At 31.1% G+C, this 24,195-nt stretch overlaps 2 protein-coding genes across 7 annotated transcripts; one reads left to right on the plus strand and one right to left on the minus strand.

The window, feature by feature from the left end:
- The first annotated feature begins 2,287 nt into the window (after positions 1-2,287).
- Positions 2,288-5,790, plus strand: LOC145047663 (serine/arginine-rich splicing factor SR30-like). 4 transcript variants are annotated; one of them, XR_013682320.1, is made up of 14 exons: positions 2,288-2,332; positions 2,958-3,067; positions 3,159-3,224; positions 3,341-3,415; positions 3,506-3,605; positions 3,692-3,738; positions 3,829-3,886; positions 3,958-4,007; positions 4,100-4,156; positions 4,290-4,402; positions 4,595-4,648; positions 4,912-4,998; positions 5,239-5,272; positions 5,438-5,500. XR_013682320.1 is itself a non-coding variant. In XM_078995996.1 (14 exons), the coding sequence occupies exons 2-14, from the start codon at positions 2,984-2,986 to the stop codon at positions 5,606-5,608; spliced, it is 816 nt and encodes a 271-aa protein (XP_078852122.1). In that variant the 5' UTR covers positions 2,288-2,332; positions 2,958-2,983; the 3' UTR covers positions 5,609-5,790. The 4 variants fall into 4 exon arrangements, 3 of the variants coding, with proteins under 3 accessions (XP_078852122.1, XP_078852124.1, XP_078852123.1); XM_078995996.1 differs by lacking the exon at positions 4,912-4,998 and adding an exon at positions 5,594-5,790; XM_078995997.1 differs by lacking the exons at positions 2,288-2,332; positions 4,912-4,998 and adding exons at positions 2,365-2,501; positions 5,594-5,790.
- Positions 5,791-7,608: 1,818 nt separating this feature from the next.
- LOC145047664 (sucrose nonfermenting 4-like protein) lies at positions 7,609-12,262 on the minus strand. Of its 3 annotated transcripts, none has more exons than XM_078996000.1 (12): positions 12,159-12,262; positions 11,055-11,228; positions 10,829-10,936; positions 10,670-10,729; positions 9,826-9,915; positions 9,563-9,697; positions 9,255-9,390; positions 8,990-9,163; positions 8,809-8,872; positions 8,640-8,709; positions 8,191-8,308; positions 7,609-7,963 (listed from the first exon to the last, which is right to left on the minus strand). In XM_078996000.1, the coding sequence occupies exons 2-12, from the start codon at positions 11,136-11,138 to the stop codon at positions 7,872-7,874; spliced, it is 1,131 nt and encodes a 376-aa protein (XP_078852126.1). In that variant the 5' UTR covers positions 11,139-11,228; positions 12,159-12,262; the 3' UTR covers positions 7,609-7,871. The 3 variants fall into 3 exon arrangements, with proteins under 3 accessions (XP_078852126.1, XP_078852125.1, XP_078852127.1); XM_078995999.1 differs by having other exon boundaries at positions 11,962-12,227; XM_078996001.1 differs by lacking the exon at positions 12,159-12,262 and adding an exon at positions 11,709-11,906.
- Positions 12,263-24,195: the final 11,933 nt, after the last annotated feature.

Consider the following 24,195-nt stretch of genomic DNA (forward strand, 5'->3'; position numbering starts at 1 on the left):
GATAAATGGCTCTAATGTAAATAATCGGTAACATGAGGGGTTTTTTTGTGTAAAATCTCTCTCTCTCTCTCTCTCTCTCTATATATATATATATATATATATATATATATATATATATCCCTGAGGTTTGGCTCTATTAATGCAAACGACATCCCTGTTTTTTTTTAGTTAAGCCCAAAAAATCGGTAAATACTTGCAAAATAACCTTGTTCCAGGCTAATGCCGTTTTTTTTTAGCTGTAAGGATTTTTCTGAAAATAAACAACTAGATCTGACTTTTCGTTAATATGGTTAAAGTTTAAGGACTTTTATGAAAAAATTTCTCTTTATATATACTAAAATAATGAAGAAACTCGTATTTATTTACTTAAAAAAAATCAAAATAAAGATACCATATGCATTCTTTTACTAAAAAACTTATTTTTATTTATTGAAAAGCACAAAGATAATTTATATATCATTTTTGGGTTTTTTTTTGTGATTTCTTTAATAAATATCATAATTATATATAATTATTAACATATGTTTTTATAACTATTGTAACTCTTATAACGTTCTTTGCAACTATTTAACCATGTTGACATTTAAATTATGTATCGTATGAAATGCGTTTCTAAGTCACATGCTACTTTCATTGTTGAATATTTAGGTATTTGGTGTAAAAAAAAGTGACTTAGATGTAAAGAATGATAATGGAATGAGTTTTTGCTTTTTTAGATGTGACAAAATTAAGTTTAACTTGTTCTACGGTACATAGTTTAAATGTCAATATGGTTAAATAGTTGCAAAGAGTATTGTAAGAGCTATAATAATTATAAAAGCACATTCTAAAAATGATATATAGTTATGATATTTATTGAAGAAATTACAAAAAAAGAGTGATACATAAGTTATCATTATTGTGTTTTTTAGCAAATAGAAATAAGTTTTTTAGTTAAAATGATGTAGATGGTATCTTTATTTTGAGTTTTTTAATAATAAAAATGAGTTTCTTCATTAATTTAGTATATATAAAAAAATTTAGAAAAATCCTTATAAACTATAAGCCTATTAACGAAATAGTCCTCTATGATTGTTTATTTAAACCAAAATGAAATATAGCAATCATCATCGTGTACAACGATATAAACCAAAATCATGCTCCATATTAGGGCTTTTGCCTACCAAGTTTTGATGGAGAAATCATGCTTAATTTTGTTATAAACTACCAATTTGTAAACAATGGTGATGCCCAATTTCATTTCCAAGTTGCAGGTTTTACCGGAATTCATTGTTTCCGTTGTTAGAAATAGGAAAACACAACAACACTACTTCCAAAAAGACTAAACTCCTGAATTCCTGAATCTATCATCGTCGTATACCACTCAGAAAAGTCGGATTCAAAGTTTTTACACAATGGTGATATTCAAAGCTTTTACATGGTGGTGAGATGGGCTCGAAGCTTTTAAACATCGATGAGGTTAGTTGGAAGCTTTTAAGATGTTAGTTGGAAGCTTTTAAACATCGACGAGGTTGGTTCAAATCCTTTATCTGATAGGAATATGTTGAAGGCAGCAAGGGGCGTACGAAATCGTCGGCCACCACCATATTCAAATTCCAATATGGTTCTCAATCTGGTTTCTCCGCCATCACCATCAGATGTAAACTACGATATGGTTCCCTCTTCTCCCTTCCTCTGGTTCCAAATTCTCCCTTCCCTTCATTTCATCGAAGCCACCACCATGATTTTCTGGAAATAGGTTTTACGATTGTTCTTGATTTTGGTTTAATTTGGTGTTGATTACAAGTTTTGATTTTGATTATCCGGTTTATTTTGTTTTGATTCATCAGATTTTATTCTTGATTTTGGATTTGTTTTCAGGAATCTGACCATGGTTGTCGGTGACTAGTGTTGGATGGTGGTTGTTTTAGCATAGAATGAGGATGAGTTGGTGATAGTTAGTTGTAAATTATTTTAGTGGTGGTAGGTGAGTTTAATCCAGTAATGACATAAATAGTGGTAGTTTAATCATAAATATACAATAATAAATTAAGATACATACATAAATAATAAAATCAATTAGAAAACAAATTAATAATAATATAATAATCTTTTTAGATTAGACAGAGACCGGACGCATAACAAAAACAAATAAAAGATACATTTTGAATTAAAAAATTAAGTTAAAAGCCCAAAAATCACATGGATCATCGTGTAATGACTCTTTCATTTATTATTATTATTATTATTTATTTTTTATTTTTTAACAATATTTTCCCGTTTCTGTATTTATATCAACTTTTTCAAGGTTGTCTTGTTGTCCACCACTTCAAGGAACCCGAACCTTCCACAAGTACGTTTCGTTTATCTGCCACTCCTAGATTTCAGAAGGGATTTCCTTTTGCAATAGTAGCGCAGTCGATCGATTTCGGCCTAAATACCTTTTTAGATCAAATACTCTGCGTCTTTGATTTCCTTACATATTTATATGGATTAATCCGTTAATAGAGTTTGAAAATACGGTAAATCGCTGTTAGGGTTTTGCTTGCTCGATTGCTTTCCTCTTTGGATCATGCATATTACGATTTTGTTAGGTTGTTGATTCCTATGGCCTTTAGAACTAAATTTTATTATTATCATAATTTTTTTGAATATGGCAGTTTTTAATATTTTGTAGAAAATTATATTTGGGTTTTTAACCTCGAGCATCCTTTCTAGGTTCATTCATATGTTGTTGAATTAACTTCTACAGAACTATAATTTTTGGCTACTTTGTAAGGATTCGCTTTGAATATTGTGGTTGAATGATGTAAACTATCCAGACCAGAATTTAAATTAGATCTTTTAAAACTTGACAAGTATCTGTACTTAACTACATCTTAAGTTCATTATTGGTGATATAACTCGTAGTAATTTCCTCCTATATTCGATAGTTTTAATCTTTCAAATTATCTAAAATCAAGTTGTTATTGTATCAGATCATCACATTTTTTTGCTAAAAAACATGGGTCGCTCAAGTCGTACACTCTATGTGGGTAATCTTCCTGGTGATATTCGTGAAAGAGAAATCGAAGATTTGTTTTACAAGGTTCTCTCCGATCTCTCTTTGTAACACATTATTTACTTTGAAACCAAGATCTCTCCAATTTTTTATATTGATTTTATTTTTTTTCATACAGTATGGACCCATTGTTGAAATCGACCTGAAAATTCCTCCTAGACCCCCTGTTTTTGCCTTTGTAGAGGTAAAGTACATATCACATTAACCCATTCTCTTTCATTCTTCTTAAAACGATTATTCAACCATTTCTTTTCATGAATTCATCATCACATTACATCACGCCTTTTTTTTTCATTTCAGTTTGAAGATCCTCGTGATGCTGAAGATGCGATCCGTGGACGTGATGGCTATAAGTTTGATGGTCAACGCTTACGAGTTAGTCAACGAAACCAATCTTAATTCATCAATAACTTAGTTTCAATCATGTTTTTTGATTGGTTTCTTTTGTGTTTACTTGCATTGAAGGTTGAACTTGCACATGGTGGGAGATCTTCATCCTCCATAGATCGCCACAGCAGTGGAGGTGGTAGCCATGGTGGACTATCAAGGCGCACCGCCTATCGTGGTATGTTTATTCTCCTGCTTAGTTTAGTTTTTTGCTTCTTCTAATAATCTATCAAAAACATTTCAATTTTTCCTAATGATTTGCAGTTTATGTGACCGGATTACCATCTTCTGCTTCATGGCAAGATCTGAAGGTTGGTTTGGTTGACATTTTAGGTCAGATAGTTTTGTTCATGTGTTTCCTAACCCTAATTTGATTTTTTTTTTTTAAATTTCATTTTTAGGATCACATGCGTAAAGCTGGTGATGTTTGTTTCTCTCAAGTTTTCCGTGATCGTGATGGTAAGTAAGCTGTACTTGATCTTTCTGTGATTCAGAAAATTATAAATCGAGTCTGATTATAGTTTTTACAGGCATGAGGGGGATTGTGGACTATACAAACTATGATGATATGAAATATGCGGTTTGTTTTCTCTATATATTTGTTTGAGTATAGAGTTGTTTTAAACTTTTAATCTCATGCAGCTCTTTTATACGTGTTATTGTTTGTTGTAGGTAAGGAAGCTTGATGACTCACTTTTCCGGAACCACTTCTCCAAGGCCTACATACGGGTATGAATATGATGTGTAAAAACATTTAAGAAAATTTGTAAAAAGTTAAAGTCGCTATATTTGCAGCAAGTAAAACAACTTATCATGTGGATGCTATGATCAATAAATTGGTGGTTTGGTTTATTGACAACAGGTGGAGGAGTATGATAGAAGACACAATGAGTCTAGGAGCCGAAGCCCAACTCCATATTCTTCAAGAAGCAGAAGTCCAAGTCGCAGCTACACCTCTGACAGCAGAAGCAGAAGGTCTGTGATGATTTTTTGTAACTTACTAGGGCTGAGTTTGTTACACTGAACGCAACTAGGGAGATGAAAAGGGCATTTATGTCTTTTAACTTTTATCCCATTGACATCAGTCCCAGTCCAATTCATACCAAACACAGTACAACCTGTTCTGTTATGTCAGTTCATGTACAGTAACCGATTTTTTTTATGCAGTTATTCTCCTAAGGAGAAATACTCCCGCAGGTCTCGATCTAAATCTGCTTCAAGGTATTTTTGTTCTTTCTTTTTTTAGTGGTTACATATGATCCCATTTCTTTTGTTTTGTCTTCATTTCATATTTAATAATTTCACCATATAGTTGCTAAATAGCTACCACTTTATTTACCAAAACTTTCCCTCCCATATTAGTTACAAAGAGTGCTATGGAAAAGGTGGATGTGGGGTTTGATTGATTGTTAAAGGATTTAAAAGGATGCCCTTGGTTTTGGATGCCATGATTGTGAAGGGTTATCTTGTTTTTTAATTTTTAGATGTGGATTCCACGGCGTTCTTGTGGATTCTTGATGGAATTTTGGGCGCAAACTTCGCTTTTATCCACTAAACTTGATAAGAAAAAGGTAATTAACTGTGGTGGATAACAAGTGGGTGGATCTGGATATTATATGGTGGAAAATATTTATATAGAATAGGGGAATTAGTTTTGATGATGGTGAAAAGTGGTGAACTTTGTGTAACAATCCAAGACCATATGGAAAATATTGTTGTTGAATGTTTTGGATTCTGGATTTGGTGACTAATGAATTGGTTTTTTTTTTTTTTGTTTTTTTTTCTTTTATCTGTTATGGAAAATTTTGCAGATCTCCATCAAGATCGCCTACACCACCATCATCTGTAAGTTTTGGTTTACATGCAAGAAATAGCAACAAACTTCCATTTTGATTTCTTATTATTAAAACAAAGTAGTAAAGTACAATGCTACAATTGAAAGTATGTTGCTATTTCTGTGTTGTTACAAATAGAATCTATGTTTTGATGGTGGATCTAATTATTGAGCAGACTCATCGCCATGGTGGAGATAGGAGCCCAAGTCGAAGCATATCTGGTTCTCGTTCACCATCGGTATATTTATATATAATTAAAAAAAAAAGAATAAAATAAAATTGATGAAAAGGGTATCAGTATGTACTCAATACCATTATTGATTTATGGCAGGTGAGATCTGATTAGAAGTCAAAGGTGCAGGAGAAGATGCTTGAAGATGAAATGATGACGTGGCGTTATTTTGTGTGTTTACTTGCAAAATTAAAAGATGTAAACATATTTAAACTTTAAGAGCCAAATGTGGTTTACTTTGTGTGACGTGTGTTGTATCATGACAATCTACTATGACTAAAAGAGCATCTTGTGTATTAACGTCTACCAAAAAAAGTCCTAAAACAACCATCATGAAACTTGATAAGGCAATCAAGATCCGATTTAATCGGAGTTGAATGGGAATAATATAAAATTAAAATACTATTTAATTACATTATGAGTGCTATGAGTATGAAGATTCCTACCACAAAAGAAAACTTCAAAAAAAAAATGACGTGATTTTCACAGGTGAATTTTACTGTCATAGATCATACATGTGAAATCAATATTTAGTTTTACTATTGAGTTTTTCTTTTTAGTATTTTCTTGTGTATTTCCTTTTAGTATTTTCTTTACTGTCATTGATCATACATGTGAAATTACGATTTAATCGGAGTTGAATGGGAATAATATAAGTTTAAATTGGTTTTTCAACATTCCTATGTGAAAATGATCCACATTTTTAAAAAAGGTCTCTTTCTGGATTTTTGCAATTAAAATTGACTTTTTATAATGGTTAGTTAAAAAGATATTATTTTACCATATTTACAAAGGCTATTTAGTTTTTGAAGTATTTTTATTGATTGATAAATGGGGCACCCGTTATAATTATTTTTCTTCAAAACTTCGGCCATTTAGCCATTTTACAGGCCAAACATTAATTTTGGACGTCTAACCTACTAAATTAATGATTTACTCAGCATCGGTTTAATTTTTACTTAAATCTTAAAAAATGCTTAAGAGGATAAACCGAATTTGTCTTTATTTATTTATTTAAATTCGAGAAACCATAAATTTTGTTTAAATTAAGTAAACCACATTCAATTAGCCATATTTTACTAATTTTTTTTAAGTAAATTTTGTTTTCTAGTGTAATATTATTGTTTTATTAAAAATTAGAATATAATATAATACTCAATAATGATTTTAAATTTTGATTACATTAATTTTAATAAACAATTTGAAAAGATTGATAGATTTTATTGTAATCTTGTTTAAATTAAGTAAACCACATTCAAATGTATACAAGTGGCGACTTAATTTTCAATTAAAATAATATTTGATCATTTTGTAATATTTAAACACTTGTAAAACTATCTTCATATAATTAGCAAGTAATCAATGACCGAGAATGATGATGATGAGGATGTGCTAGTCTATTGAGTTTTCAAAAGTTTAACCGGTTTATAGAGTTGTCAGAAAATTGTATACGTGTTGATTTGATATATGTTTAAAATTTAGAAATTTGAATGTTCAATAGTTTGACTTTGGAGTTGGGAGATGGCAAGGAAGGAAGGGGCCATTTGTATGCTATTTGGAACATCAGGGGGTGTTTTGTAATAGTCATAATCTTCCCCAAACCAGCAAAAAGGAATTGCATAGCTTGTAAACTGTAATTAACACCTAAACTGGAACATGGTTGCATTAACCATATTTGATTGAAAAGGTCCATCTTTCTGAACTTTGTTGAAGGAACAACCATCATTCGACAAGAAGCAATTTGTTACATACATCAAGTTGTTGACGCCTAAATTGGAACCCAAAAAGCAACAAACTTTCAAGAAACATATACAAAGGGCAGCTAAATTTCTTCTTCAGAAGCTCAAAGACCTTCAATTGTGTATAATTTGTTTGCATATGATATGTAAATACAGTAAGCTTGAAATCTATATACTAAAATCCCTATATGTGTTTATCTATATATGTCATGTAAATAGGGGTATTCACATATGTGAAGTTTTCCACATATGGGAGTTACTCTTACTCATACCAGTTTCTTGCGATTTTAGTCCCACTGAGGTCAATCTCAAATATTTTTTGTCGCACCAAGTAAAGTCCAAGTTGAATGCATGCTAAACACAGTATAATGATAGTTCCTGTGTAAGAAATGGGCTTAAATACGTGGGAGTTGAGTTGAGTTGAGAATGATGCCTTACATTGATGTGTGGGCAAAAAAAACAAAAACATTGAGAATCCTCTTGAATTTACAGAAATTTCTTTTTAAACTCTAATACCATAATAAAAGAAAAAAGAAAAAAGAAAAGTTGAGAGCCAAAAAGCTGGAAACTTATACCAACCAAAGAGTCAACATACACATCTTTTAGTTGATATGATATTGAGGGGAGGAGGTGGAGGACTATCCAATCAAAAACCTGAATAAATCAGTTAATGAAATGATGCCCTCTACTCGCTTGCTTCCTGCTTCCACTATAACAAGCCTCCTAACTCCTGCATGCATTATATTATGCCACCCATGCAACTAAATTAACATCAATAACACATCTCATATTTTCATTTATTTGTTTACTAAACAATCCTACTTTCTGTTGCATACAATTTTGTAATTTCACTAGTTTTCATTTATTAAGGCATTGTATTGTAGATGTGAAATTTAGTTTGCAATTGGTAGATTTTTGAAAGTAGAATGTAGCATGAAAAGAAAGCAGATGAATTACCAGGAATAGCGAGCCTATCCATAACTTTATGCAGTGGATCAGATCCCAAACACATGTGACATCTTTGTCCATTAAAAAACCCATACGATGCACTTGCTTCTTGAGTCAGTTGTAATGCCTGTCATATTAAGATATTATGAATATCAACATCATACTCATAGATACATATAAAACAAAGCTTTCTATGACTATTACTGATGATCCGGATGAGGGCATTCATGTCTTTTACACAGACAACAAGAGAGTCAGTCACTGTCTGTCGCACATTGTTCCATGGTCTGTCGTATGTGACAAACAGGGCCCACAAGAGACATGTCAACATTTCCTTGAGTACATGATTTTCCTATTTTGTCATTATCTAAGGCTATTTTTGACATTGATTGATAATAACAATTACAATTTACAACAACTACAAATTGGGAATCAGATGACATGAAAATAAAACATACCTGATGAATGCTGAGTTCATTAAGGTGAATCTGGGCATATGCTCTGTCTTTGGCCAAAGCAGTGATATCACTGTCAAGGTCAAATGCCAAAAAAAAAAAAAAAAACATATTTTTTAGTTTTAACAAAAATACATGTATATTACAGTGAAGTAAGTAGAATTAAATTTACCTTCTGCAATATATATCCAGCAACGAGTCATTCTCATCCACAATAGGAACTGCACTCACTTCCGCTGTTGTGGAAAATAAGTAGTAAATCATAAAAACCAACAACACAAACACAATATCATGTATATTTTAATTTAATCATCACATTATTTATAACATAACTTTTTGTTTTTATTAATTACCTTGAACCAGTAAAGACAAGGCATCACTAAGAGAAGCATTGGCTCTCAACATTGCAAAAGGGCGACCATTTGATTCCCCAATCTTGGGGACCCACGTGCCCAAAGGAATCGAACAGATTGGTTGTTGAAGTATTGGCAATGAGGCAGGCGAATGTTTAAAATGTCTGCAGATGCCTGAAAGAAATTGGTAGCTTGCTTTTGTTAGAAAAAAAAAAAAAAAAAAGATTATAAAACATTAATTGGTCTAAAGGAAAAGTTTGCTTACATTTAAGAACTCCAGTTAGGGAAGCCAAATGTAGGAGCTGTGGGATTGATCCATCCTGTGAGATGATTGGAATTGTTGCAACCTTATTTTGTAACAGTTTCAAAGCAACATCTTTTAAAGAATCATGAGGCCCTGCCTGCATACATTAACACCACTCAAAAAACATTAAAACAACATAAAAATTGGTCTGATTCAAGAAAAGGAGAACATAATTTTTTTTTTTTAAAGATGATTAAATTTACATAAGTAAAAAAGTTGAGATTCCATCTGACTTAACAATGAATCATTAGAATAGAAAAGGGACTTACATCAATGAGACGCCTTGGATTCAATGGTCCATTAGTGTCAAATTTCCTTGTAAGCTGTAATTTTCCCTCTTTCCAGGCTGATATGGCATGGGTCTCAAGCTCCTCCTCAGTCAAGTCAGAACCATGATTCCCCAGCTGGAGTTTAATACAATTAAAACTAAATACAACTTCTTATTGCAATAAGATACTTACAATTCACATAAAATGGATATCATGTAATCAAAACATTTTATCTAAAACAGTAACTGAATTGCTATCTATACCTCTCTAAGAATCAAGATGAAGTCTAATGGACTCAGTATTCCAACAAATCGACCAACATTATGGTCCCAAAGAGGAGCAACTGAAATTCCCTGTCAATATTATAAACCCAAATTAGTTTAAAGCAAACAACTTAATGAAGGGTCACACAAAAAAGGTAGACTATGCTGTTCATGTATAAATTATAAAACAAGGGAGAAGGGCTAATTCAGTTAAGCAGAACAAGCTTTCGTCAACACAATGGCAAGATGCTCTTTCCTTGATAAATATTAAGCACAGGTGTATTGGTAAGAAGTTTGAGTGTGGTATTAAAAAATTCTTATGAATATGTTTATGTTTATGTGCTTTAGTATGCTTTAACAAGGCGTGTTAGGCATATAACTAACTCACCATGAAACAAAGTTTAGGAGCCATGTAAAAGACCACATCTTGACCTCAAGCTTGTGTAAGCTACATAGAGTGGTCCGAAGTTTCAAATTACATCTCTAATAACCAATGGTGAAATGAGATTTCGTATAATTATTTAGATTGCTAAGAAGTAATGTTCTACACAAATGCAACAAAATATGCAATCACATTTTTGTAACAATATACAGTTTCCTTGGAAACAAGTGCATGCTCATGAAACACATGCAAAATGTGCAATGCTATCTTCAAGAGGAACTCGTGGAAAAAGTAGGTCTTTACTTTACACCAAACACAAGAAAAGTAAATGAGGAGGTATCAAGATATTGATGCTATAAACTGGATCCAACCCATGAAACATTAACTTCAAAATAGAATGTACAACATGAAAAGTCACAAAGAGTATGTACATAACAAGAGAAATAACTCATGCAATGTTACCTGTTCATAGAGAATATGGAAAGCTTGCTTAACAGGTAGGGAAACATCCAAAGCAACAACCTACAAAATGCAAAAGGGTGAAAATAAACAAATAAGCATCATTATTCATTACCAATATGTAAAGATAATAGACATAAGAGAATTGTTCAAGCATCCAACCTTTCCAGATTCTGGAAGCAACTCATAGGCAGTATGTGTAGAAAGGAATACAGATATGCGATGGCGAGATAACTCCACATCAGCCTCAAGTATCTTTGGATTCGCATCCTGTAAAGTGTATGATAAGCATTTTAAGAAATATTGTGAAAAGAAATACATAGGGGCCACTGTTGACAAGTAGCTAATGAGAATTCACAGGAAGAAAGTTATAAAAAGATGATCTTACTGAGTGATGAAAGGGATCACCATCAATGTCCATACTATCTCCAGTAACACCAGGAGTTTCAGACACTGAAAACCTAGGGATCATATCAGATTCACTACCCACGAAGATTGTGCTCAATACAGCATCAAGGCCAGTTGTCCATTAATTTACCACCTCCATAACAAAGAAAATGAACTGCACAGAATTTGCAACATATATGAAAAGTGAAAACCTTAAAAGAAACATCAACTCATCATACATTTTCGATGATGTAGTTTCTGTATACATAAACAAAGCATTAAACGTCTATGAAAGACAGACAGTTGTATACTCCTTTTCACATTACAATAATCGAGTATATATGCATTGCAAGCACCAGAAAAAATTCACTATAGATTTTCAGCCAAACAAAACACTAGATGTTGGAAGTTTTTAAGCAGCTCCATTACAAAAGGTGAACTGCACCTAGACTCTTGAAATCAAACGGGTTTTTTCTTTTACTTTACAATTTATGTGCATCCTCGAATGTTTCAGGGAAAAAAAAGTGCAAACGGCATTAACCATTGTAACGAGAATTACAAAAACCAGATCAATTTAGCAGCCTGACAAGTTTTGGCATCATAAATCAGAACGGAAGGAGTAACACCATGTTAATTGTTATGTAACCATGATTACCCGCTTCATTATGAAATAATCTTCAATCGAGAATACAAGCCATAAGATTATCCTTAGCCCTTACACCCAATACGATTCAATCATTTGAAGAATAAACATTCAATTTGCTCGACAATCTCTAAACCCCCAAAAATGCCCTAAAATTTTCTCCTGTGCCCCTCTATCGTTACCCGTTCTTTCTAAAATTACAAATTGGAAACCAAAGTAGCGACAAAATTCAGACAAAATTAGAAACGGAAATGGGTTTTCTAACCGAAAATGGACCGAAGACGACTGTATCCCGGAATCAGCAACAAGCTTGGCAGGATAGGGAAAGCAGGATTTTAAGCCGTATAATCCCGAACCATTTATCTGGTTTGGCGATCCAAGAGTTGGAAAGAAAGCAGGGAAATTTTGATATTGAGGAAGATGGGGATTTGTAGTCGAGTGAGAGAAACAGGTGAGAGTTACCTTTTGATTCAGGGGTCGAACGTTCCTTGGTCCATTTAACAGTGCTTTGGATAATAATTATTCTCTCCGTCCATGACCTAATCACCCTTTCTATGATTGGACGTAGTTATAGTTTTTCAATCAAGCACAATGCTTATGTTGTACCCAAAAAAAAATACATATCTAAAATACAAAATCTAAACAAAAAGAAAAATACATATCTAAAAACAAAAACTATAACATGTTTTCATGATTTTAGTGAGCAACTGTTTCAACTTGGTTCTAATTTAAATCTTTATATGTTTTTGCTTAATCAAAAGTAGATAGTTGGACTTATTATGTATTAAATTGAGAATCATTTTCTTTAATGAGTAGATGTTTCTTATATATAATACTAGTTGTGAGAATTAGGTTCAAAGGAAAATGAATAACTAGAACAATATATTCTGAAACCAATAATCAAGTGACACATTTTTATTTTTTTATTCATATATAACTAGATTATAGCCCACGTTAAACGCGGGAAATACATAAAAAAAACATATAATCGTTTATAGATAGTGTATAATGATTATTAAAAATATATATGGTTATTGGTATTATTGAAATATGTAGAAAATACATTGAAAACGATAAATATATATAATCATTGAAAGATCTCTTTGTAGACATCATTTTTTTGTTTTATTAGTTGAACGATTTTCCTCGTCTTATATAGTTATAATATTTATATATTTATAAGCATTTTAATTAGACGTTCATTGCATAATAATATTAACTAATTTAAACATATATTGACAATCAATATACCGTTTTTCTATTGCATTAAATATTAACAACTATTTCATTTATTCAAATAAAGTTATGTAATATAATTTATAAAATGTTAAATGTTATATAGATTTAATTTTAGTATATCATCAATGGAGATTTTTTTCTAAATCATGATTGGTTTATTTTAAATTGATTATAAATATAAATGCTAGCTTTTATGTTTGTTCTTATTTATTTAGTGTTCGTAAAAATTTTGCATTAGTTTTGGCGCAACTTTAAATAATTTTAGTATATTAATTTAATTTGATATATCTGTCAATTATATGAAATATCAAATAATAACATTTCATTACTATTGTGATAATTTAGTTTATATATTGTATTTTCAGTAATCTTAACGCTCTTATTTTTTCTAATAACCGTAACGCTTTTACTAAATGTACTATTTACAAATCTCCTAATATCTTATAATTTTAATCTTACTTTATAATTTTTCATAACTATGTTATTTTCAAGATTGACTGCTTTAATAGTGTTTTTTTTAGTCTATTCACTTTTATATTTCATTGTACAACATTATCGTTTGTATGTATTCTGAAATTTCACTTTCAAAATGTTTAATGTTTACACCTTGATATTAATTTTTTTTAATAAACTCATGTAATAATTATGGAATATATATCTCATTTTAATTAACATTCACTTCCTTTATTATATCAAATTCCTCATTAAATGGATATACTTTTGGAAAATAATAATTATAATAAGGCAGCATTATCTAAAACGTAAATGTTTGATATACTTTTGGAGAAAAAAAAATCAGGATCATTAAAAAAAATTATATAAAGAAAATACAAATTTAAATTTGTTGAAATTATGGATGAAATTACTGACGAAAATTTATTTTGGAAGGAGTTGTATTCTGTAAGGTATAATAATATTACAAAATTTGAAATATCTATATTTGTTGTGTAAATTAATAAATTTTATTGTTACTATACGAAGATAAAAAGTAGGTTGATATGATGTATAAAAACATAATAATTTCAATGATATTTTAAAATCATGCCAAAATTAACCGGATTCTTATGACATAAAAATTAAAAAAAAAATCATAATCATCTCTAATATATAAAAGTAAAATTTTCGTAATTAATGTCACTTCCCAGGATAGTTAATTTTTGTTTTGTTAAAGGTACCTAATACCTTTTCATGTTTATTTGAAAAGTTTCAGAAAAGTAGTTAACTGATTTAATGTAATTTGTGACAAAGAAAATCGAAATATATGAATACATACATTTGATATAGGAGCAAAAAATGATCGAAAAAAATATAAAAAACGAAAGAAGGTACTGACCTTCTAACACACAAGAGCGAATGTTGATAGCAAAAAATGATGATGGAAGTTATAAGTAATATTAACGATGTTGTATGAGAATGTTTGAAGAAAAGAAACGATTGAAAATAAATGTGAGTCGCGGATTCAATGATGAATCGTATATGTATGTGATGATTTGAATATGATTTTTCGGTATAAATGATTTCCTAATAAAAAAAGATTTTATATTACTGGTTTACTAATATAAATGGATTTATATTAATGATTGATATTAAGGCCTTATTTGAAATGATTTGTTAGTAATATATTTTTAAAATTGATCATATTAAAATCTTCATAACTGAAAATTCAAGATGTAAAATATGGAAAGTTTTTATTGGAATTAAATACATTCCATTTCAACGAATGTAAGTTATTGATTGATGATTGAAAATCATTTATTGGAATTAAATACATTCCATATGGGGAAGATGATGTCAGCAATTTGATCTAAGGGTGGAAAAAATAAGATTGAAATACAATCAATGGTCCAGATTATTTAAGATGATGTCATAAAGTTTCTCTTTTAGTAATATTTAAGATGTATTTTAAAAGTTATTTATATAGTTACACTAAAGTGATATGTTGTTATATTTTTATTGGTTCCATCATGTGTTGCCATAATCATTCATTTTCCACATAACCCTACCCCCAATGTTTTAAAACCCGGGTTTTAGTTGACACGGTGTGATTACCGGTTCACGCGTTAACCGGTTGAACCATCGAGTCAACCCGGTTCATGATATTTTTATATTTTCATATATTTTTACTTTTGAACATAATGCATAGACATATAAAACCAATAATTTGATGTCCACAAAGTTTAAACATTGAAAAACATATCAAAACATGGTATAGATCAATCTAAACACAATAAACAACCACATAGAATACAAAAAACAAAACAAAACATAATTTTGGCGTTCGCTACTATTCCAAGCCCTATTAAAACGGGTCAATTCGTTTTTAACCGGTTTGACATACTGGTTCGACCGCGGTTTAGGGGAAACCCGACCGATTCAATCCGGTCCGTATTTTTACAAAAAAACCGTTCTCAATTAACCCGCCTTCTACCCCGGATCACAGTCCAACTGGTTGAACCGGTCGGGTCAACCCGGGTTTTAAAACATTTCATTCCCCTAAATAAATATCAAAATAAATAAAAGAAATAAGAAAAATAAATAAATATAAATATCAAAATATTTAAAAATTTTGAATTTATAAGAACTAAGAAAAATAATGAATTATTATATGAAAATGTTTTTTTTATCTTTTAAATGTAAACAAATAATTTAAATAAATAAAAGAAACTAGAGTAAATTACACGAATGATCCTTATGGTTTGGGGTAATTTGCATGTTTGGTTTCTAACTTATTTTTTTAACTCGGAAGGTCCATACAGTTTGTTTTTGTTGCGCGCTTGATCTCTGTCTTACCTAAATGTGCAACAATTAGGGACCAAAAGTGCAACAAAAACAAACAGTAGGGATCTTCCGGTTAAAAAATAAGTTAGGTACCAAACATGCAAATTACCCCAAACTATAGGGACCATTCGTGTAATTTACTCAAGAAACTAAGACGCTCTAATTTTGGGAATTTTGAAATTAAAATGTAAATTCATTAATGAAATTGATATCTATTTATTACTACATTTATTGTAATTATTACATAAAAATATTATGTGAAATTTAATAAAATAGAAAAACACATAAAATAATATGGAAAAACATTTCAAAATAATCAAAAAATGACATTTTGGAATATTTAATGAGAGTGCGACAAGTGACAATTTTTTTTTCATTTATTAGAGAGGGTAATTAAGTTTATATATATATATATATATATATATATATATATATATATATATATATATATATATATATATATATATATATATATATATATATAGACACACACACGATATACAACATATACGAATTATAAGATAATGTTTTCAACCATAATTAGATTACAAATAAAATATTACATAAATGGTCCATAATTGAAATATACTTGCACATATATAAAGATAGGGAAAATAACTCTTGAGGGTAACTAAATGTTGCGTTTGTTTTCATTTGGTTCCTTTCCTTTTTGTACTCAATATACCATCGGACTTATTGTTTGTGTTCACCATAACCTTTTGGACCAGCTTTTAACCTGTGATAGCCGGTTAATGGGTTATGGTGAACACAAACAACAAATTCGATGATATATAAAGTACAAAAAAAGGAAAATAACCAAATGAGTACAAACTCAACAGTTGGTTACCCTCCTGAGTCATTTCCCCCGAAAAGTTAAATGAAATTAAAGTTGAAAAATTATCAAAAATTGCAACATTATTTGGTCGTAATGTATATGAAGAGCATTTCAGAGGGGTAACTTTGTTAAAACATGGTCTATGTTATGCTTATTGTGGTTAGCTGTCAACACCTCTCTGTAAAAGGATATGACTATGTATGAGATGTATATTTATCAACATAAACGTTTACCTCAATGTATATTATTGTGATGTGTCTGCAATAGTTGCATGATATTGTACATATTGATGTTGTATCTTATCCCACAAATTCGATCATAAAACTAGGTAAACTCAAAAATCACAGCACTTGTGATTCCACTCGTTTGTAGACTTGTTTAGAATCCATGATATGATAAATCATTTGATTGGAAATGTAAATGTAGTCATGAAATGCACCTTTTTAGTTAAGATTCCACAAAATAAATATTGAAGTGTATTACAAAGTTGTACATGTATGATTAATGTTCTTTTGTGGGTTATGTTTTGAAGAGAAGCAAGAATGAATCTCATAACGTCATTAATATTAGTAGGAGATGACATGCGATTTGCTATAAATGAGTAAAGGGAAAATGAATCGGGAGGGTAACCAACTATTGCATTTGTTCTCATTTGGTCCATTTCCTTTTTTTGTACTCAATATACAATCGAACTTGTTGTTTGTGTTCACCATAACCCTTTGACCGACTATCACATGTTAAAATCTGGTCAAAAGGGTTATGGTGAACACAAACAACAAGTTCAATGGTATATTGAGTATAAAAAAAGGAAAGAGACCAAATGAGAACAACCAAAACAGTTAGTTACCCTTAAGAGTCATTTTCCATATAAGATATGAGCAAAGTCCATACAAGTCATTAAGTTTATACGAAAAATTAATTTTGACATTACATTATTTTTCGACTCAAATTGAACACTTCGTTTTCCAATTTATTATAATTCTGACCGCTTGACCGGTCAACCTGATTACATGTTGACGTGTCAATTTTGATGATATGACATCTTGATATTGCATGATGACGTCACACTTTTGGTGACATCATATTCTAGGTCTCGAAATTGGAAAAAAAATTAGAAAAAAAAAGTTGTGAAAATTTTCCAAAATATAGTGACTTTTGTGCAATTTTGTATAATTATATATTTTCCAAAATGTTTGAGGTTATTCTCCCCTTCCTTCTTAAAGTATATCCATGTGAAAAGCGTATAAGCATAATTATTCAAGTGGTACATGAAAAAACCTAATGCACAAGCACAATAAAGGTGCTTATTGTAATTGTAGCTTCAGGTACGACCTTATTTTTATAGTCTCGCATAGAAGAACATTGACAGGGTATCATTGTAGTTGGTGACTTCTAGATTGTCTTGAGAGTAACAACTGAGTTAGCACTTGTAGGACATAGGATTGATCCATTTGTTTCAGTGCTAACTGATATAGTTACCATGTTTGTTGCAATTAGTTGATCTTATGCTTGAACCATATGGATCTACATATGGGTTCTGCACAAATTCATAAAGTCCTTCAATATAATACAAGTATTTAGATACATACTTAATTAACTTTGTATTATATCAATTGATTTTGTTACATTCAATGACGTATATAAATAGACCCATGGAATACTTAATGTTTTAGTAACAAGAAAGTACCATTTATGTAGTAAATTAACCAAACAATAATTTTGTAAGTTAAATGAACTTAGTTTACCATATTTTTCAAAAAGAATGAATGTGTAAACTTACAACTGCTTGTTCAACTCTACCATTCCAACTAATAGCTGTATTGGAACTTCTGTAATAAGCCCACTCACTCGTGCTTGCTTTCCTAAATATAATTGTCCCTGATTCCCTCAACTTCTTCATTACACCAGCATCCAGAGGAACCCCCGACTTAAGAAGTGTGTATGATTCTGCAGTCGTGTTACGCTTATATTTGCTTGTAATGTTATCTTTAACTAAAATAGGGATACCATGCAATCAAAAATGCGACTTTGGGGGGGGGGGGGATTAGGTTTTCTCTCTTCATCGACTTTTTCAACTTCATGAAATGCATATGGGTTCACTTTGATGACTACTCTGCAGAGGAGATTTAGTTTTAATTCATAACTCGTAAATGTAAATTTTAACTAAATCTTTGGATGTAAGTTTTCCATGCCTAACAGTTGTTTGAATCTAGATCTGGAAAAGTCTGTTCACAAGAAATAGAAAATGAATCAATCCAAGTTTGAGGTGGTTATTAGAAAAAAATTTCGTCATACAGAATAAGGGAAACTACACAAAAGTCTCTTGATATAGGCATATTTAGTCATATATTTCATGAATATTTATAATATGTTTGGCTACTATTATGCTTATTTTGGGACATAAGGTACTTATTATGGTTGAAATCTATTTTGTAGTAGCAAAGACATGCTCAGGATGAAAATGAAGCAAACGGGGAGTTGAAAGCAGGAAAATGCAGGGCTAAGTAAAAAAGAAGACAAATAAGGCTTGAAGTTAGAAGACCACTACGTGGTAATCATCTACCGCGATGTGGCGAATGGAAGATTCTCGATTGTTGTGCTTGATATGTATTAGTAATAGCTATAAAGTCGATTTGAATGAGTCTTAACACATCAAAACCATAGACCTGGCCTCCTAGTATCCATTTTACACGTAAAGCTTCAAACTTGGTGTACATGCATGGGGCCTTTGGCTCAAAAAGCCATGAAAGAAGGTATATAAGATGCATGGGTTGTTTATGGCAACAAAGTTGGCATCTTTATGCCATAAAGACCCCCAATGGCCCGAGATCTGAAGTGCAAAACTCACTTCCACATTCAAACCCGTATACAACCTCACTAAGGCTTAGAAAAATGTAGAAAATGGTCTAAAATCAAGATCTAAGCAAGTAATAGCCAAGGTTTCAGCTTTATACCTCAAAGAAGCTGGAAATGTGTTCAAAACTCTGAATCTTCTTGTTTCCCCTTGATCTCACAAGCCTCCTTCTTCACTCCAAGCTTCAACCACACAAAATAACACCACAAGGCTCAAGAACACACAATAAATGGTTAGGGTTTCGAGTTAGGGTTTGCTCCGGACGATGGGGCCGAGTTGGGGCGATATAAGATGTTTAAATAGGGTGAAAACCCTCAATTTAGGGTTTCACTTAGCAGCACCTACTCACCGAGTCGGTCTTCCGACTCGTCGAGTAGACTACTTAAACTCCTCGAGGGTCACGATCCTACTCGACGAGTTGGGCCTCCAACTCGTCGAGTCCCAGAGAAAAATAAAGCTTCTTTAATTAAATGCATACCAGGAATCAGGTGTTACAAATCTCCCCCACTTATTTTAGACTTCTTCCTCGAAGTCTATTGCCGGGTCCTGAAAAACTCGGGGTAATGCTCCCTCATCTCGTCCTTTGGTTCCTAGATCCATTCCGAGCCCTTGCGGTGCTGCCACTGCACCTTTACCAGCTCCACTCTCTTGTTCCTCAGATCCTTCGACTTCCTGTCAAGGATCGCCACTAGTCGCTCCATGTAATTCAGGCTGTCATCCACCTGAATATCCTCTAATGGTACCACTGCCGAATCATCCACCAGACACTTCCGTAACTGAGAGACGTGAAAAGTGTTATGAATCTGGCAGATCCAGCCTATATGCCACCTTGCCCACCCGGGCTACAACCCTGAAGGGTCCGATATACATGGGGCCTAACTTCCCCCGCTTCCTGAATCGAATGACGCCGTTCCAAGGTGACACTTTCAGGAGCACCACATCCCCGACCCGGGTTTCCAGGTCCGATCAATGCTTGTCGGCATAGCTTTTCTGCTGACTCTGGGCAGTTTAAAGCCTGCTCTGAACCTACTGGATCCTCTCCGTAGTCTTGAGTACCACTTCGATACTCCCCATGACCCTCTAATGCCTATTCATATGTTAATTTGTTATGTGTATGTCAACATGTTATTGTTGGTTGGGTTGATGCGGTCATGCTTTGTGCTGAAGGCCAAGATACCCAGGACGGTCCGGATAGACTGTAGGCCCTGTGAGGCGGTCTAGTCAGGCCAAAGGCCCCACGAGCTGTTCAAATAGGTTGTAGGCCCTGCGAGGCGGTCCATTCATGCCGAAGGCTCGGGAGCGGTCCAGATTGGTTGTAGGCCCTGTGAGGTAGTCCATTTAAGCTGAATGCTCAGTTGTGCATGTTGTTGTTTTATATTTTTTATGTGGTGGTATTTTGGAGGAAACTTGTTATAATTTAGCTTGTGGTTTTAGTTTACTGTTTCAGGTACTTCTGATGATCGCAGGAAGGTGAATTCGTGATCATACACATCCTCATGTTTCATGGATTTATGCTTTTGGGATACTCTGATATTGATAAACATTTTGGAAACAATGATTTTTGTAAACATTTTATGAATCGGTTGTTTTGAAAAGTTTAAAACCGTTGTGATTTTTGAGATGTTACAACCTCTCTTTTATATTTCACGAGTTTTGAGGGATAATAAATGTGTATTTGTTGTTGTTTTGATGATCTTGAAGTTTTATTGAACTAAAATGCATACATATGATTTCATTTATAAATCTTGAAAGGTCATTTATAAAAAGACTATATCACGTTAAAATGCTCATATAAACATATGTAAATTGTTAAAATATGATATACTTAGGTATTATTATGAAAAACATGAATATACATATGTCTAAGAGATATTAAAAGATCAGAAATTATGTTGATATATACATGCAGTAAATAGAGAAAATTAATTTACGAAAAACTTGAATATATATATATATATATATATATATATATATATATATATATATATATATATATATATATATAGGAGTAGGATCAAATGAGAACACCTAAAAGGTTGAGAACGCGAGAACATATCTGGACCATTTAAATATCTAAATATAAGGCTAATTTCAAATGGGTTGTTTATGTACAAATCTTAAACTACTTGAAATAAAATGTAACTTTAAAATTGTCAAAAGGATATAATAGCAATTTCTACTTTAGCTGATTCCTAAAATTTCTCTCTCTCATCTATTTCCATTCATTTTGCCGTCTCTTTTTTCCTTTCGTGTATACCTAGGGCTTCATCAACAAAAACACATCCATCAACCATGCGTAACCAAGATCTGTTCATCATCATCATCTCACATTGCAACCACTATCAAGCCTCCTCCCAGGTCTAAATATTGTCGTTTACACTGTTGGTTCCCTCTTTGAATCTTAATCGATTCCAACTACAATAGGGTTTTGTTTGCTCTTAAAAATGCAAACAAAAGGGAGAGTGTGAAGTGGATTTAGAGACAGATCGAGAAGGGGGAGGGTGTAGCATCGGTTTTAGAGCCGATATTGGTGGTGTCGTGTAGTATTGGGTTGCCCAACGAGGCGACGACAGCCCTAGTGGTTGGAAGCTGTGATTATTATTGTGGTATGTACTATTATTTTTTTCGTGTTTGTGTTTCAATTTGCAGGTATTATTTTGATTATAATGTTTTGTTTTTCTTATATTGTTTTGATTATCTTTATGTAATAAGGGAAGCAAAGATATTTAGAAATCTACAAAAGACAAAATAAATTGAAATGTAAATTTTATCGGTGGATTTAATCAAAACAAAGATCCAAAAATAAATTTGTTTTGGTTTCTTTTTATTATGAATACTTGCAACTAAGTTCAAGCAGGGAAAGAAGCAACCAAGTTCAAACAAGGGAAGAAGCAACCAAGCTTAAGCAAGGGAAGAAGGAAAGGAAACCTGTGCTAATTTGTTTTGGGTCTTAAAGGCTGCAAATAGAAGAAAGTAAGGTCCTCACACAAAAAATCAAGGTATTTGTTTTTTTCTTACACATTTTTTATAGGTTTTTGTCAAAATTTTGTTCGCTTATTAATTATATTTGATGATTTCAATATTTGGAATTAGCTAAAGGTGAATCCATTTATTGTAGGGTGGTTTTACATCTTATAATTGTTTAATAAAAAAAATGGTTCGTTGTGTTTGTTATAATCATTTATGATTATAAATATTATTGTCCATATGATTAAAAGACACCGATAATAATAATTTATGATTATAACTATTGGCAACATAAACAATAAGTGGAACAGTTATAATCGTTTATGATTATAACAACATATGATTTTATACTAATCATTCATTTTAATATTTTTTTGATCATTTTTTTGTATTTACATGGTATTTTCATTTTGTAGAAATTGATCAACGAAAAATGAATGTTGAAATGTGTTTTATTCATACATGATTGAAAATATTCTGATGAATTATAAATTAAAAAAAATCGACTTTTTTGTTTGATCGAAAAAAATACAAATTATTTTTATCATTCATTAATAAAAAAAATGAAAAACAATTTGGTTAATCTTTGATTTTAGGTAAACGTAATCAATATTGCTAAATTTTAGGAAATTAATATTTGAATTTAATATTTTTTTTATTTAATTAAATATACAATTACTAATATACCCTTATAAAATGATTGGTCCAGAAGTGTTCTCGCATTCTCAGTGTTTTTGATGTTCTCATTTGATTATTACCTTATATATATATATATATATATATATATATATATATATATATATATATATATATATATATATATATATATATATATATAGGGCTAAGTTATAATGTGGATATACAACTATTATGCGGACATGTGGACAATGATATTTTATTAGAGTTACTAAAAGAATAAGTTATTTGTTAATATGAATACATGCAACCTTATACAATTATCGTCATTTTCATGTATTCTCACTAATTATTATTCATTTTTTTTTCTCACGCATCATTTTTTTACTCTTTTTCATTCTTATATAATAGATTCAATAAATATTCTGAGAACATTCTGACAGAATGAGAATATATATATATATATATATATATATAATAACTTTGTAGCCAATTTAATTAGTGAAAATGCATAATAATGACAATAGTTATATAAGATTAAACGTATTCACATTACTAAACAACATATTTTCTTTGTCATTCTCGCAGAATAGCATTTTCCATACGTCCGCACAACGGATGTCAATCCACATTTGAAAACATGAATTTAAAAAAAAAACTGCAATTTTTTTAAAAAAAAGACCAGTAATTAAAAAAAACTGGAATATTAAAAAAAACTACAACTTTTTTAACAAAAGAAAATCAACGTTTTAGGTGCATATATGCATAATTTTCAAATGCATATATCCATATTTCTTATACTATAATATTCGTAAGAAAATCATAAACCCATTTTTATTTACTAATCTATAAACACAATAGTATAATTATTTTATTCGATACAAAAAAATATATAAAAAAATGCTACAAAATTTCAATGCGTTTTCATGTCTTTGTGTCAAGATTTCCATAATTTCTTCGATTTATTACTTTTTCACATCTTCAATATTTTCCACAAATTCTTTCAAATCTACAAGAAAATTAAAAAAAAAATGATTAATGCAAGAACCCTCACAAAAATACTTATGTATATATCATGTAAGATTCTTACGTGACTATATCATATAAGATTCATATGTGAGTATATAATGTGATATTCACATGTGATTGTATCTTTTAAGATTTAAATGTGAGATTCACAAGAAAATAAA

The sequence above is a fragment of the Lactuca saligna genome, chromosome 5 (genome assembly GCF_052625555.1).
Source record: "Lactuca saligna cultivar CGN05327 chromosome 5, ASM5262555v1, whole genome shotgun sequence".
Lineage (NCBI taxonomy): Eukaryota > Viridiplantae > Streptophyta > Magnoliopsida > Asterales > Asteraceae > Lactuca > Lactuca saligna.